At 33.7% G+C, this 16,140-nt stretch overlaps 2 protein-coding genes across 6 annotated transcripts; both read left to right on the forward strand.

The window, feature by feature from the left end:
* Nucleotides 1–269: 269 nt before the first annotated feature.
* On the forward strand, nt 270–8,064 carry ATG18H (autophagy 18h-like protein). 4 transcript variants are annotated; one of them, XM_020378365.3, is made up of 9 exons: nt 270–682; nt 1,441–1,884; nt 2,174–2,614; nt 2,923–3,168; nt 3,393–4,187; nt 4,285–4,460; nt 6,353–6,483; nt 7,052–7,372; nt 7,560–8,064. In XM_020378365.3, exons 1-9 carry the CDS (start codon nt 515–517, stop codon nt 7,562–7,564), a joined length of 2,727 nt encoding a protein of 908 aa, XP_020233954.1. In that variant the 5' UTR covers nt 270–514; the 3' UTR covers nt 7,565–8,064. The 4 variants fall into 4 exon arrangements, with proteins under 4 accessions (XP_020233954.1, XP_082915906.1, XP_020233978.1 ...); XM_083059780.1 differs by having other exon boundaries at nt 270–670; nt 1,438–1,884; XM_020378389.3 differs by having other exon boundaries at nt 270–670.
* Nucleotides 8,065–13,572: 5,508 nt separating this feature from the next.
* Nucleotides 13,573–15,666, forward strand: LOC109795038 (histidine-containing phosphotransfer protein 1). Of its 2 annotated transcripts, XM_020354445.3 has the most exons (7): nt 13,605–13,869; nt 13,963–14,042; nt 14,209–14,339; nt 14,456–14,524; nt 14,908–14,979; nt 15,117–15,189; nt 15,289–15,666. In XM_020354445.3, exons 2-7 carry the CDS (start codon nt 13,980–13,982, stop codon nt 15,331–15,333), a joined length of 453 nt encoding a protein of 150 aa, XP_020210034.1. In that variant the 5' UTR covers nt 13,605–13,869; nt 13,963–13,979; the 3' UTR covers nt 15,334–15,666. The 2 variants fall into 2 exon arrangements, with proteins under 2 accessions (XP_082915907.1, XP_020210034.1); XM_083059781.1 differs by lacking the exon at nt 14,908–14,979 and having other exon boundaries at nt 13,573–13,869.
* The last annotated feature ends 474 nt before the right edge of the window (nt 15,667–16,140 follow it).

Genomic DNA, 16,140 nt, shown 5'->3' on the forward strand with positions numbered 1-16,140 from the left:
CCCATCACACCAAACTCCTTGAAGGAAGATGAAACGATGAGTATATAAATAATTAAATTAAGTACATTAATATTTAATAGTTAATACTCGTGATGGTAAGTTTAAAAATGAAAGACGCAAGGGGTGGATGGTAATTTGGAGCCAAGTTGAAGTTTGAAAACATTAGGAGAGGACTTATCGGAGATTTTGGAAAATGTTGTGGGAGCTAAGTGGCAAAAGGGAAATAAGCATTGCGATTAGCACCGAGCAGAAGCAGAGTTGCGCTGTGTCTAAACTCTAATTTTTGAGAGAGAAGAGAACCGTCTCGTCCGTTAAGGTCAAATTTTTTTCCTAAACCACCACCAACTAAAGCGCAACGCCGGAGCTCTTTGCCGCTGCCGCCGCCGCCGCGTACGGCGAATCCCGACGCCTTTTAATCTTATGCTATATTCGATCGGCTGCGTTCCGCGACTCTCGTCGACGGAATTCCCGGTGACTCACCGGTGGCCCGTGGAAAACAGTTTCGTTGATTATTATGAAGAATCAGAGCAAGGACAACGGTTGCAGCAAGAGCAATGGATTCGTTCCTTCTTCCTTCAAGTTTATATCGTCTTGCATTAAGACCGCCTCCTCCGGCGTCCGTTCCGCCGCCGCCTCTATCTCCGGCGACGGACACGACCGCAAGGACCAGGTAGCATTTTGTGTGAGTGCTACTATTCCACAGTTCTCAGTTGTTGCCTTGTGAAATTACGATTTGTGAATGCTGTTAAAAAAAATGACAAGTCAAACGTGCTTGAGTTTTGATCGATGAGGAAAATTTAGTTCCGAAAACTTGCCAATGCTCGGTTTCTGTTGCCGTTACGCATATACTATTCGAGTTGTTCGGATACTGTCCCCAATCCCCGAAATGAACCGTTTATTGATGTTTTTTTGTGTTTTGTCTCAATTATTTGAATTGCATTTATTCTGGATTGTCGATTGAAGTTAAGGACTTAATCCACATAACTATGACTCAATTTATTATTTCTGTCTTCGTTTTTTCTTTTTTTGGTTTTGTACGGGCGAAGTAAAAGAGGCATGGAATGTTCTGATTAAAATTATCGATTTCGTTAACTCCAAAAAACAAAAACAAACTAAAGAGATAGTGATTTGTTTATTTTATTTTTCATGATTGTAGAACAATATAAGATTGGTACGTTTGATGGAGTTGTTAAACAAATGCCAATAGGCCACATAATTGTGGATACGGTAAAACTGGAATGTAAAATAAAACTACACACGGGTCAGTTATAAGAAGCATTCTCTATGGTTTGGCGTTACCAAATAGTTTACAGATCCCAATTTTAATGATAGAAATGTATCTATGCTGTGGCAAACTTGGTAATTGTTTTTTCACTGTGAACTTATTATTATTTATAGACGAATGAGTCAGAATTATACACCCCTTTATTTGTCAAGCAGGTGCTTTGGGCTTGCTTTGACAGGCTAGAACTTGGTCCAACTTCTGTCAAGCACGTCCTCTTACTCGGTTATTCCAATGGATTTCAAGTTCTTGATGTCGAAGATGCTTCTAATGTCAGGGAACTTGCCTCAAAACGTGATGATCCAGTTTCATTTTTACAAATGCAGCCTGTCCCAGCAAAATCTGAAAGCTGTGAAGGATTTAGAGCATCACATCCTTTACTCTTGGTTGTTGCATGTGATAAATCAAAGATCCCCGGTAAAATGCTAAATGTCAGAGATGGCCATAGTGAAGCTCAAGCAGAAAATATTGTCAGCTCAGCTACAGCAGTTCGGTTTTACTCACTAAGGTCACATACCTATGTTCATGCTCTGAGATTCCGTTCAACTGTCTACATGGTTAGATGCAGTCCTCGAATAGTGGCTGTGGGTCTTGCTACTCAAGTAAGATTTTGACTCAAGTACTTTTTCAATTTGCGTTTAGCACTTTATATGTGAAAAACACATGTTACATTTTTGAGGAAACTGAGTTTATTGTTTTTGGAAGATTATGAGCAGGTCTTACCAATTTCTTGTGACATTGCAAGTTTGCAGGATAATGATAGATTATCCTGTCACTTAATGGAGCACTTGTGTATTTTTTTTTATGATTTACAACAACTTAGTTTGCTATTGCCATAGGTAAAATATGGCTTATTCTAATTTGTTCTCTTCATTTATACTTTGCTGGCAGATATATTGTTTTGATGCTCTTACTCTTGAGAATAAATTCAGTGTTCTCACTTACCCTGTACCTCAGTTGGGAGGACAAGGAATGGTTGGGGTTAATATTGGCTATGGTCCTATGGCTGTAGGGCCACGGTGGTTAGCTTATGCCTCAAACAGTCCATTGTTATCAAACACAGGCCGCTTGAGTCCTCAGAGTCTTACACCTCCTGCTGTCAGCCCATCAACATCTCCCAGCGGTGGAAGCCTGGTAGCCCGATATGCCATGGAATCTAGCAAGCATTTGGCAGCAGGGCTGATCAATCTTAGTGATATGGGATACAAAACATTGTCTAAATATTACCAAGATCTAATACCTGATGGATCAAGTTCTCCTGTATCATCAAACTCAAGTTGGAAAGTTAATCGATTTACATCAAATTCTTCAGAAACAGATACAGCTGGGATGGTGAGTATTCTATTTGGTGATAACACATTAAAATATGAGTTTCTTTTGCAATGTTCTGGGCCCTGACTAGATATTTTCTTTCTTAAAGTAATATTGGCATCTGTATTACAATTTGCATGAGATCATCTATTGGTTCAGCTTAGCCATAGAAGAAGAATTTTCTAAGGTAGTTAATAGCACCGAGTATTTTGATGTAGTCTCTTCTCTTTCCTCCCACTTCTCTTAATCATTGTTCTATGTCAGTTGAAAATGGAAAGTGATCATTTTGTATGCTTATTATGATGACTAGTATGACTGATTTATTGCAGGTTGTTGTCAAGGATTTTGTTTCTAGAGCTGTTGTGGCACAATTTAGGGCCCATACTAGTCCAATATCTGTGTTATGTTTTGACCCAAGTGGGACACTTTTAGTTACAGCCTCAATTCATGGCAACAACATCAATATATTTCGAATTATGCCATCCTCATCAAAGAATGGATCAGGTTCTCAAAGCAGTGATTGGAGCTGTTCACATGTGCATCTTTACAAGCTCCACCGTGGCATGACATCTGCTGTATGCTTCTATTCTCAGTGTTTCTTTAAGGCCTTTTATGTTTGTGGACCAAATCATCTAATGATGTGTTGACACATCATTGAAAGAGTTAAACTTCTTAGGTTCAAAGTTTTTTACTGATTTAGAAGTTTATGTTCAGATGATAATGTAAATAACAGTATATCAAAATTAATCCCTGTTTTATATGCTTGAGAAGGATTTGTTTAACTGTGTGTATTATACAGGTAATACAAGATATTTGTTTTAGCCATTACAGTCAGTGGGTTGCCATCATTTCCTCCAAGGGAACTTGTCATATTTTTGTTCTTGCCCCTTTTGGTGGTGAGACAGTTCTTAAGATGCACAATCAGGACACGGATGGCCCTGCTCTGTTGCCAATTTTTCCTCTACCATGGTGGTTCACTCCACATTTCACTGTAAACCAGCAGCAGTTGTGCCTGACACCTCCACCTCCTGTTGTTCTTTCTGTGGTTAGCAGAATAAAAAATAATAATGCCGGATGGCTCAATACGGTTAGTAATGCTGCATCTTCTGCAGCAGGAAAAGTCTCAATTCCATCTGGTGCTGTTTCTGCTGTCTTTCACAGTTCCATTCCTCATGATTCACACAATGCGCACTCAAAAATTCATGCTATGGAGCACTTATTAGTTTATACTCCTTCTGGTCATTTAATTCAATATAAACTACTACCACCATTGGTGGCAGAATCAAGTGAAACTGCTTCAAGAACAACCCTAGTTCCTTCAGCACAAATACAAGAAGAAGATTTGCGTGTGAAGGTCGAACCTGTTCAATGGTGGGATGTTTGTAGGAGATATGATTGGCCAGAGAAAGAGGTGCGCATATTGGGGAATACTGTTGATGGACTGCAAGCTGCGGAAATGATCTTGGATAGTTCAGATTATGAAGATAATAGTGTCCGGAGCAATAATTCTATAAAACTTGATAAGCAATGTCACTTCTCAAATACAGAGGTACATATAAACTCTGGGCGGATACCAATTTGGCAGGAGTCTAAGGTAAACATTTGATTTCTGTGCTGAACATTCCTGCTTGTAACCTTTCTCAACATTATTTTGTTCTTTTGATCAAACTATTTTTCTCCCTCAACTTTAGGTGTCTTTCTTTGTGATGAGTCCTTTGGAAGCTGGAGAGCTGAATTTATGTGAACTTGGTACAAGTGGAGAAATTGAAATAGAGAATATTCCCATTAATGAGATTGAAATAAAACAGAAGGATCTGTTGCCCATCTTCGACCATTTCCATAGAATTCAGTCTACCTGGGGTGACAGGTAATGATCACTTTATCTGTCTTTTCGTGGTTGGTCCACTAGATTAACTTGTAGTAACTATCCATTTAGGAAATAACAAGTCTAGATGCATTCATTTTAAATATCAGACTCTCAGATGTCCTACACTAAAGAATATCTTCGAGTCTATTCTTTCTGAGTTGTCAAAGATTAGTTTTTTACAGTTTGCACCTGGCCTTACTCTCTACTGCCCTGCATTTCTTTAACCCTTGCAATTTCTTGTTGAGATACAACTTTCCCTTTTGAGCATTCCTTCTTTTGTTGCTATAGCTTTGTGATGGAAACTGAATTAGAATTACAGAAAGACAACTGCCTAACTTGAAGAACTTAAAGGGTCTACACCACCCAATGCCAAAGGTCCCAATCCTCTCACAAATGACAAGATGATTTCTCTCATCCCTTCCTTATAGCTATTTATTGTCAACATGCCTTCGTTCTTCAACCAACTAATGTAACTAACCAACTAACCAATGGGTATCTATCAATACTCCTCCCCTAAAGTTCCACCTTGTCCTCAAGGTGAACTGTATGTAGTTCCAGAAATTAAAATTCCTCCAGGGTTCCATTGCATGAAGCATAATGATAGAGGCCATGATGGATTGCTTCAATTATGGCTTCCTATTTTGTGGTTGACACCCAAAGTGTGGGCAAGGGTTATAGGTTCTATGTAACTTGTTTCTGTCCTTCTATCGGCTGAACTTGGCTGATTGCTAGCCCTAGAGTCAAATGCAACACTTTTCTTCAAGGCCCATTCTTCTTTAGTAATTTGGGCTTGGTGCATTAGGTCAAAAGATTGACCCAGATTTTGTAGTCCTATCTAGCCCTTCCACTCTGAGTTTCATAGACATTTTTGTTGACTCTTCTCTTGCTTGCAACTCAAAGATCCACCTCTGATCAAATTTGAGTGTTGCAGTTCCTGCAGTGTCAGTTTGTTGACCAGCATGCATAACTTACTCCCTTCCATGACTGAATATGACACTGGTGGCTCTTGTAAAGGCCGTGTGTTCACCAGCATTTTCCTCATTTCTCCAGCCCCCTTTTCTCCCTCCGATTCTTCTTTTGTTGCTGTTCTTGATTCAACGAGCATTTTTTTTCTCTGCTGCCTTGATTCATTTCTTGGCTTTTGATCCCAAGAACTTCATCTTCACTTCTGTTTTCTTCCTTCTCTAACTCTCGAAGACAAGCCCAAAGATCTGGTTGGAACCAAATGAGCACAATCTTCTCAAAGGTCAACCATGTAGCCTTCTAATTGCTCTCTTTCCACGAACACCACCATTGGAGGGATTCTCCTCTCAATGCAAAGGCAGCAACCCACTTGCAGAAATGAAACTGCCTAACTTGCAGAACTTTGAGGGTATGCATCTCCTAATGCCCAAAGACCCCAGTTTTCTCGCAAATGACAGAATGACCTCTCGCTTCCCTCCCCTCTTATTTATAGTCAACATGCCTTATTTCTATATTTCTTTAACCAACTAACCTAACTAATTAACTAACAAAGAAATGGGTATCTATCAGTTTGTTTCATTTATATGTCATTAAAGATGAAGCTCTATTACTCTCTAAGTTCTTCATGGAAATGCTTTATTAGTTTATTTTAAGTTTAAAATTTAAATAATATAATTAGGAAGTCATGGGAGTTTGTTACATCCTGTTTGTTTCAAGCTGTTATTTATTCTATTTTTCCTATTTGCTTCTACATGGTTTATATATGGAGTCTATACTGAGTGCAATGTTTAGGATCATTGTTATACTTGTCATTTGTTTGAGTTTTTATTTGGAGAGTTGCTTGATCTATGTTGTTCTTGTGATAGAAATTTGAAAACATCTCTATAACTGTCCAGGCACATGCTAACAAATTCTGTAATTTTTGTCAGAGGTATTGTTATGGGAAGATGCTCTAGCTCTTCATCTGATTCACATGGAACTGAAGAGAAGTTGTCAGAAGATTCTGCAATTTCCCATTCAAAGTTGATGGTACCTAGCTTAGCCGAAAAGGCATATGTTGGTAAGATGAGCAATTAAGTGTGAAATCTTCTTTTATACTTTACATAGGAAACAAATAACCAATTCATTGAGACTAAAGAACATAGTTAAGTTAGTTAATTTTAATTAATAATGTCATGAATTTAAATTTTATTCTAAAGATACCCTTAGACTTAACTGGTTTGAATGGTGGTTATATTTAATAATACTACTCATAATTTAAGGGATATTGTTAATATTCACTTGCATCATTGCATGGGGATGAGTGGTGTCTCATTAATAGACTTGACAATAAATTAAAGGTGTAAAAGGAAATTAGCAATTAATACATATGAAAATGTGTCATGTTTATTATAATAAGGACCAAAAATATGTGCTGATTCGTTTCTTATATAAAGGACTTGAGGTAGTAATTTTTAGTGAACTATTTAACTCCATTGTTCTTGACTATTATTATCTCAGACTTGTCAGAAATTTTTTCTTGATAACTTTTCTATGAATGAGATTAGTTGCAAGAATAGAGTCAGCTGTGTTGGCTCACCTCTTTTAAGCCCCAAAAGTGAAAACTGTTGACATAAATGATGTTTCAGCAGGTGCATCAAATTTTGCTGATAGTATAACTGCAAAGGTTATTAAATCATCAAAACATGAAAAAGCCAGTGACAGTTTCAATTCAAGTTTTAGTGGCTCTGATTTGAATATGAACGTTAATTGTGAGGAGTCAATACGTGATTCACCAGACTTTGAGCAATTTTTTCAAGAAGGTTATTGTAAAGCATCAGTTGACTGTCATGAATCAACAGAAGTTATTACTGATGTGGATTGTAGCAGTCCCTGTGGCAGGGAGAAATCTGATGAAGATGGTGATAATGATGACATGCTTGGTGATGTATTTGACTTCTCTGAGGAAGGTATGAATCTGAAGCAGTTACCTTTTGATTTCAATGACATTTAGCTTTGCTATATTTGCTTTGTGTGTGTGTAGCACTCGAAGATGTGTATAAAAAAACATACAACATTGAAAATAGTTTTCATTTTTGGTCATATTGTCTGTTTCATTTTTATTTTTCTTAAAACTAAAAAATGCTTGTATTGCAGGTTGATGACTATTTTATTTATGCTTGCCTCCCTCTTTGAATTGCTGTAAATTGGTGCTGTAAAGGAAATTAATTGACAAATGCAGGTGATTTCCTTGCAACAAGCTAAATGATACTGACCATTGATTCAAGGAATTTAATGTTCTTCACTCTCAATATTCCTTCCCAGTCCAGTGATTCTTCTGACCTTCTAACTTTCATGTAAATGATGTATATTGAAATTCGTGACTACAAATTATTTGTGTGGGTTCTGGGCGGGTTCTTTTTATGTGTGTATTATATTTTTTTCTTCATAGTTCATTGCTTTGGAGGCAAAGGGAACAGGTCAAAGAGGAAGGGGGGAGGGGGCAGGTAGCATGTTTGCTTTACACTGCTCTCTTTTGTTCTCATTCATGCAGAATTATTTATATTTCTCGTGACACTCTTGCTGAATTCAAGAGATTCATTTGTCCTTTGGAAAATAGTATCTTGATATTAAAAATAGTATGAACTTCAAAATAAGGCTATTTACTGTTGCATTCTTGTCTCCTTGATGACATGAGAGCGGAATACTTATAACTAGTATATTATCATCCAATAAAATAGAAGAGTTTTTCATATTCAATTGACTTTCCGAAAAAGGAAAAAAAAAATTAAAAAGTGTTATTTGTTTGGTGCTAAAATATGGCATAATGATATACAGTTAAAGATTAGAGAATCCGGGAAATGCCATTGCGTGGTATTTCGAAGTGTAGAGTGGACCTACCCGAAAGGTTCACCCAATAAGGTGTCATAGTTTGCTGGTCTTTAAATATTCGTTAATCATATAAATAAAATAAAATTACAGGCTTTCAAAAATAAATTTGTTTCTCAAGTCTTTATGAATTTTGAAATTTTTTAAAAAATTTATTATCATCACTTAGTAATGGCATGACATATATCTAAAAAATTTAATGTCAGCAATTATTTTACAAGGTACTGTGAAATAATGCTTCTTTCATAAGTTACTCAGACTAGCTTATAGTTAGTTTGATTAAACTTGTCTCGTATAAAGCTTATTTAAGTAGCTTAAGACTTATTTTCATAAGTTCTTTCAACTAGTTTATGAAAATGAGAGGCGAAATAGAATAATGTAAATAAAAAGAGGGGAAATTTATTTAATCTTTTCTTTCTAATAATGTTAAGCAATAGTTAATAGTTGAAAAAAGTGAGACTGCCCGAATTTGTTCGCCTGGAAGATGCCTTAGTTCAACACTTTCCAACATTGCAGGTAACAGGCTGCTCTTATGTTAACAATAATACTAGTTGAAAACAAAATCATTCTTTACCAAAAGGCAATGATTGAATAGTTGGGTAGTTCAATTTAAAAATGATATCATCTCGGGTTGGAATTTTAATTGAAGATAAAATCCTAGAAAGTTAGTCTTACCATATTGTAGATGTTTTTAGTTTAAATGAAAAACATGTAATAAAAAAAATAATAAAAAAAAAAAACTAGTTAGGCTAGGCATTCAGTGCGCTTATAACTAGTTGTGGTGAACTGCACATTTTTGGGGATCGAGCCTTTGAGGGACCGAACAAGGCAAGGTGGAGTGAAGAGTCCTGCATCCCAGCCACACATTACGTGTATCAAATGAGTGGTTCATCAGACATGGTGTCCACAAAATTATGCCACTGGGATTCAAAGAAAAACAAACCATTTTCGAAGGAGCTGCCTCCTCAATAATTGCTTCCAAACCAAATATTAAAAATAGAAAGGTAAAAAATAGTATAGCAATAACTCGTTATTGTACGGATATGCTATCCAATATTAAAACTTTTTGGTGCACACTCCAAATTTAAATAACACTTGGAACCAAATGAGATAGAAAAAAGAAATATGGATATAAATATAATAAATTATAGAGTGTGATAAAAATAATAATAATAATAATAAGTGTCAATAAGATGTTTAAAGTAGAGAGGTGTTCCCATATCATTACTCATTTACTCTTTAAATATATACTACCCAATATGCATCTCACTATTGGTCAGATGCATTGCCAAAAAAATTAATGTTTTTTACTTTGCTATGTGGAGTTACTTTTGGGAGAAACAGGCAAAGTGACAGATGAATGCGAAATTGAGTCATGTGATTTTATTAATAAAATTTATGATGGGTTTCATTTGATGGGTGGGGTGGCTTTGGATTCTCGGACATCCTACACCTTTGTACTCTTTGGGCATTAAGTGCAGAAATGTAGCAAATAATAGCTCGACAGATGTGAATGGTTGGATTTGAAAAGGTGGAAGACAAGTAAGGGTGGTCCCTTCACAGTTTTATACCTCCAATTATTCACCAGCATATACAGTTTGTGATGTGCCACCAAACCCACTTTCGGCTACTTGATTCAAGAAGAAAATCCACAAATTTGCTGTTGCTGCTATGCCTTGCTCTACTGCCTCTGCTTGCCACTTACTACACACTGACCAGACCAGAGATCGTGTACTAGGTAATCGAAAATTTTTGGTGCAGTTTTTAACTTATACAAATTTTAACGTTAAAACTAAGTTTAAGTCTTCATCAATATAATTTAAAATCTATCATGTTAATCCTTAAAAATTAATTATAAGTAGTGTATATAAATTGATGATGATAAGTGAGCAGTATAGTTTAATCTTTCAAGTCAACACATATTCTCTTAAGATAACCTTTTAGTTATATTTCTGTCTCCTTCAAATAATAAGATTTTAGAAAAGAAAATAATTTAGTAACTTAAAAACTTAACTTATTTATAGATAATCATACAATTATCTTTTGATATTTCTATTTTTATTCATCACAAAATAGAATGATTCTTTAGTTACTATACATTAAATGTTTTATATCCTTTCAAATAAATAATTACCCACATAATTTATATGTCATTAGATCACTTTATTTTGATATAACATTATATGTCCTCAATATACAATTATTCACCAACATTGGATTAAGGATCCAACAATCTCAATTGTATTATACGTGTAACCTTATAATTATATAATTATCAAATGTATCTGTTATCAATCTGGTCCATCAATCATACCAACATAGAATCAAAGTAGTCTTTGTTACAATTATCGTAACTAAACCTACCAATGGTCACATATGTTGATGTAAATGAATAACATGAGTTGGATGTGTAGTATGAAATGTTCACATAATATGATGCCAACATGTCTAATTCCAATAAATCCTCCTTAAATCTTAGTGAGACAAACCATAACAAAATCATAGTTTCAATACATCTAAACTTTATTTATGTAGAAAAAATACTTGAACCATACATATATTGAAAAATTACAAAACATTCAAAAATTATATTAATATGTTTATGTCATACACATTCAAAAATTACAAACTCCCATTAAAACTAAACATCACTTAAAGACATGAGCAGTGTGCTCACAAAACATTTCGAGTGGTAATCCTTTAGTAAGCGGATTCACAACCATACAGTTTGTATTAATATGTTTTATGGACAACTTTTTTACTTTGAACACTTTCTTTAATTACTAGGAACTTGATGTTTATGTGTTTAAACTTCATTGAACTTCTGTTGTTGTTGAAAATAGAGCTAATAATTTGTTGTCACAAAATAACTTAAGTAGTCTTTCTATGTCATCCGCTACATGTAGTCCCGTGACAAAACTTCGCAACCAAATTTCATGATTAGATGCCTCAAAACATGCTATGAACTCAATTGTCATGGTAAAAGAGCCTATAAGAGATTGTTTAGCACTTTTCCATGAAATAACACCTCCAACTAGCATCTATATATAGCCTGATGTGGACTTCATAGTTACTTGATCAATAGCATGATGTTTCTCTTACTCATATACTTCATTGAAATTAGGTTTGCTAAGAGTGTACCTATCTTAGACTTTTCATTCTTAACAAACCTCTTTTTAATTTTTACAAGAAACTCCTTAGTTGTATTTATGTCAGATATCATACCCCAAAATGCTTCCAAAATGACCTTCTTCATGATCATTAAACTCATGAGATTTGACTTCTCCCACATTTATATTTCCCTCTTGTTTTTAGAGGTACCCTTATCCATAAGAAGTGGGAGAGAATCTATTATTAACACAAGGTCGAGATTCATTACTCCAAAAACTATCAAGACATTATCTTTTCAAGACTTGAAGTCTGAGCCGTTTAATACATGATTAAAATCGACATTAGTAGTAATATTCACAAGATCATTTATTACTAAATTGAGAACAATAAACAAAATACACTTATATAAGTCTCAAAATATAGTAAATAAAATTAAATTCAAATACAAATAAATCTCATTTCAAGATATCAATAATACATTAACATTTTATCTTTAGATAAAATTTTAACTACTCAATAATTTCTTGATGACTTGTTCAATTAATTAATCTCATGAAAACTTTTTCAGTATTTGAATTTAAAAACTAAAATTGGATGTTACCATATTTTATAATTGCAATTTTTATGAAAAATAAATATTATAAAACTGAAAAAACAAATTCAGATGTTCATTTTCATTTGTAAACATACAAGAATCAACCATTTTCATCGCTAAAAAAACTAACGAGTATGATACATTGATTATCACAATAATACAAACATACATCAAACATTCAACATAATATTATTATGTAATTAATATATCAGTTTAAAACCAATTGAATTCTTAATTTGTATTAAACAAGCTTATAACAAATTGAAACCAGCGATAAATAATAACCGAAATAAAAAGAAAATGAAGAATGATCGAAACTGATTAATTTAAAAATAAAAAAAAAATCAACGCAATCATCGCACCCAGCAGTAGCAAATCAAAATCTATAAATAAATCTTATTTTACTATAATCTTGATTGCAAACAAAATAATAAGAGAGATTTCGTTTATTTGAAAATTATTTAATACTTATTTCATTAATTCAATTTAACATATAAAATATTTTTAATGATTATTCTTAATTATTTAAATAATTTTTACAAATCACCTTAATTTAACATAATTTTACATGTTTTGAATATATAATTATTCTTATATGAGACCAATATTATTTATATTAAGCATCCAACATAAAATGCTTGTAAATATAAAGTTGGAGTCATACATAGAAGAAAAATTCTATTTGAACATTCTTTTCTCTTAAACGAATGCTGAGCACTTTATAAGTGAATTAGAACTAAATACAAGAAAGTAATGGAAATTGAGTTTGTTCCAAAGCATTAATTAAAATAATGAAATGGAACGATTCAATGTATATATATGTATAAATCGAAACTGACAAGAAATCCGAATTATGAGATTATACTAACCGTCGAAAATTGATTACAAGATTCACATCATAATCATTATTTTCGTAGGGAACAAACGCGTGGCTGTTGTCTTACTTGTTCCCTCTTTCGTTGATACCTGTAAATGTAATGATAAACACTCCCTTTTTTAGATGAAAAATAATGTAGCACTTCACATTCAAATCAATGCACAATATGTATTTCATATATTCATCACTAACATAAAAATAAAAATAAATAAATAAAAACTACATTATAATAAAATTATTAATTCAACATGTCCACTTAATGCGTCAGATTTTTTCTTAATACAATGATTAACTCATTCATATTTTTAAAACTTGATTGATTATTTTATACATAATTAAACTTTCAGAAACCAAAAATACACAACATAAACTTTAAAAAGCTGGATTATCATTTACTCTTCTTTCTAATTTGTCGCTTATGAAAAAACCATTGATTTGGATATTCTCATGTGGGAAAACTATACATATTGCGGCCATGGTAGGAAAGATATATAACGCAAAGAATAATCCATCTTAGACAGATATCTTCTCCAAACTGTAACTCTCAATTCTCAAATCTTAAACCTCTTTCATAAAAAATTAAAGAATAGAAAATGACACTTTACGTATGTTTGTATATATATACGTAGTTACAAACATATACATATAGGTTTAATCTTTGTTGCGATAATCTTTATAATTTTTTTTATAAAAAAAAAGTAATTTTATAATAATTTTAGTGATCTGGCGTGATTTGGCGAGATGTGTCTGATTTTAAAAGATTACAATTTTGATTTTCTTTTTCAAAATAAATTAAACGGCCCGTTTTGATTTTGGTTAGGAGTGATAAGAGAGTTTGAGTTGACATTTGAGTCTCCCGGCGTTACGAAACCTGGATCTCCTCTTTGTCTTCTCCGGCGAAGCAGTGAAGCATTCTTCAATCACTCTTCTACTCCGTGTGCGAACCACTCTTCTCCTCCGCGAGTTCACTGCGACTCTGACATTTTATTTTTAATGTAATTTGCTATTTTACTTTTTAATATGGAGTTATAATATAATGTTTGATTATTATGTTATTTCTAATTACTTTTATAATTTTTGTAATTGAGTTTACGGAACGTTCAATATGGATGGCATAGTTGAGCTGCAGAGACAACTTATTGATTATACTGCTTCCCTATTCCATGAGGTAAGTTGAGTAAGCATGCTATACAACTGCCATATTACATTACAAAGGGAAGGCAAGTTTCATGAATTATGTTTATTTTCTTTGGATATGGGTCATGTGATTTCTGCTTTGCCTTGTTATATGTTGTTCTCTCACTCTGGTGATGTCTTTGTTGTCCTTAAAAAAGGGCTTTCTGGATGAACAATTTAACCAGCTTCAGCAACTTGAAGATGAAAATAACCCAGGTTTTGTTGTTGAAGTGGTCACTCTCTTTTTTGAAGACGCGGATAGGCTTCTTAATGAACTCACAAAAGCATTGTAAGGGCACTAAAATTTCCTCTTTTATTATACATCTTTAGGCCATGGAATCATGTGTCTTTGAGAAACTCTTTCCAAACTCCACATTTCAATGTTGATTCAATGATCTCTAACAGAGGCCAGCCAAGCGTTGATTTCAAAAGTTTGGATGCTCATGTTCACCAGTTGAAGGGTAGCAGCTCCAGGTAATTAATTCTTTATAACTAAACTTAATATAGAATCCATCTCAAAAAATTATGATGGGAATGATGGCCTTGCTTTCTTACATTGGTGCTAATAAGGACATGTAGCATAGTTGAACTTCATCTTTGTTAGAGCTTGTTCCGGATATTTGTTGGACATTCCGGATCGACTTGTAAGATGACCATAATAATGTACATAACTAGGATCACCTTCACTTATAAATTCATTTTGTATGATTGAGTTAGAATTATAACTAGATTCTTAATAATACTTTGCATTTTTTGTCTTACCTCACTGTATATTTTTGCAACTATCATAAGATTCATAAGTTTGATAAAGTACGACTATCATAAGTTTGATAAAGTAAGTTATTTTGGAAATGCAGCATTGGAGCACATAGAATTCACAGAGTCTGCATTTCCTTTAGAAACTCTTGTGAGGAGCAAAACGTTGAAGGGTAACGTTCATCACAATTCCGTTTCAAAATCTTGCAAAATTTCGTGTTTCATAGTTGTTTCTATGGTTTCATTTTTTTTTTTTGTCCTAAAAGAAAATTTTCGATATTCTGATAGAAAAAAAATGCTTGGTGTTCAGGTGTCTTAAAAACTTGCAACAAGTGAAACATGAGTACTCCTTGGTGAAAGACAGGCTTGAAACTCTCTTCAGGGTAAGGGGATGAGGATCTTCTCCAGTGCATGTTTTCTGTAAAATCATGAGAAGCTGTTAATTAATATTTATTACCTTTTTATCTTTCTACTGATTGTAGATGGAGCAACAGATTTTGAACGCAGGTGGATCAGTTCGTAGGTAGTGGTACGAGGCAGAAATGTTTTGCTGCAATTGCAATTTGCAAACAACACTCAGAACAAATCTGCAAACAAAATAGCCCCACTTCTATGTTGTATTTTTCACTTTGTGTATGATTTTGTCGAGTGGATTATCATGGTCTTGAAATTTGATTTATCATTAAAACAAGAGTTGATCCATTGTTAGTCCAAAATCAATGTGAATAAGCATGCTCCTACGGTTAAAAGAAAAAATAAGAGGCTGGATCTCTCATATCTTCAAATAGTAATTTTTGTCATGATTGTTACAATATTAAAATAATGTTTGATTAATAAAAATTATGTTATATATTTATTAATCTTGATCGTCAGTTTTGTGAGATATAATTTTCTTTAGACGCCAACCTCGATTAATGCTTCAACATAAGGGTATCTTAACCATAATAGAGATGTAATCAATGTCTTAGTTGTAACAGCGTTACTACTGAAGTTCATTAATTTTGTCAGCGTTATATGCGTGGTCTTGTGGACCATATGAATGCATATTCTCGTGCTGGGGCAATGAGTTCTGATAAAGCGTGCAAAAACGTGAATCCCTTAAATACAAATTGCAACATTGCTTAGAGTTACTTTCCACCAGCACTGTCCATGTATCTGCTCTTAGTATCCTCCTGGTTAGCATGTTTTTCGACAATCAAACAATGTCAGCAATGAAATATGCCCATTAGAAACAGAAAGGAGAATGTGAGAGTAATAATATTCGGAATGATTGAGAAATAATTTTAATTTTTTAAAAATGTTTTAATTATAATGCTACTGCTTGAATAGTTATG

Source organism: Cajanus cajan, chromosome 7 (genome assembly GCF_000230855.2).
Source record: "Cajanus cajan strain Asha chromosome 7, NIPB_CcT2T_4, whole genome shotgun sequence".
NCBI classification, from domain to species: Eukaryota; Viridiplantae; Streptophyta; class Magnoliopsida; order Fabales; family Fabaceae; genus Cajanus; species Cajanus cajan.

Excerpts from the sequence above, each read along its gene's own strand:
- LOC109795038 (XM_020354445.3), top strand. The coding sequence starts at position 13,980 with ATGGATGGCATAGTTGAGCTGCAGAGACAACTTATTGATTATACTGCT. Across the intron at positions 14,340-14,455 it reads AATGAACTCACAAAAGCATT|AGGCCAGCCAAGCGTTGATT; the intron begins GTAAGGGCACTA and ends GATCTCTAACAG. Across the intron at positions 14,980-15,116 it reads GAGGAGCAAAACGTTGAAGG|GTGTCTTAAAAACTTGCAAC; the intron begins GTAACGTTCATC and ends CTTGGTGTTCAG.
- ATG18H (XM_020378365.3), top strand. The coding sequence starts at position 515 with ATGAAGAATCAGAGCAAGGACAACGGTTGCAGCAAGAGCAATGGATTC. Across the intron at positions 683-1,440 it reads AGGACCAGGTAGCATTTTGT|GTGCTTTGGGCTTGCTTTGA; the intron begins GTGAGTGCTACT and ends TTTGTCAAGCAG. Across the intron at positions 1,885-2,173 it reads CTGTGGGTCTTGCTACTCAA|ATATATTGTTTTGATGCTCT; the intron begins GTAAGATTTTGA and ends CTTTGCTGGCAG.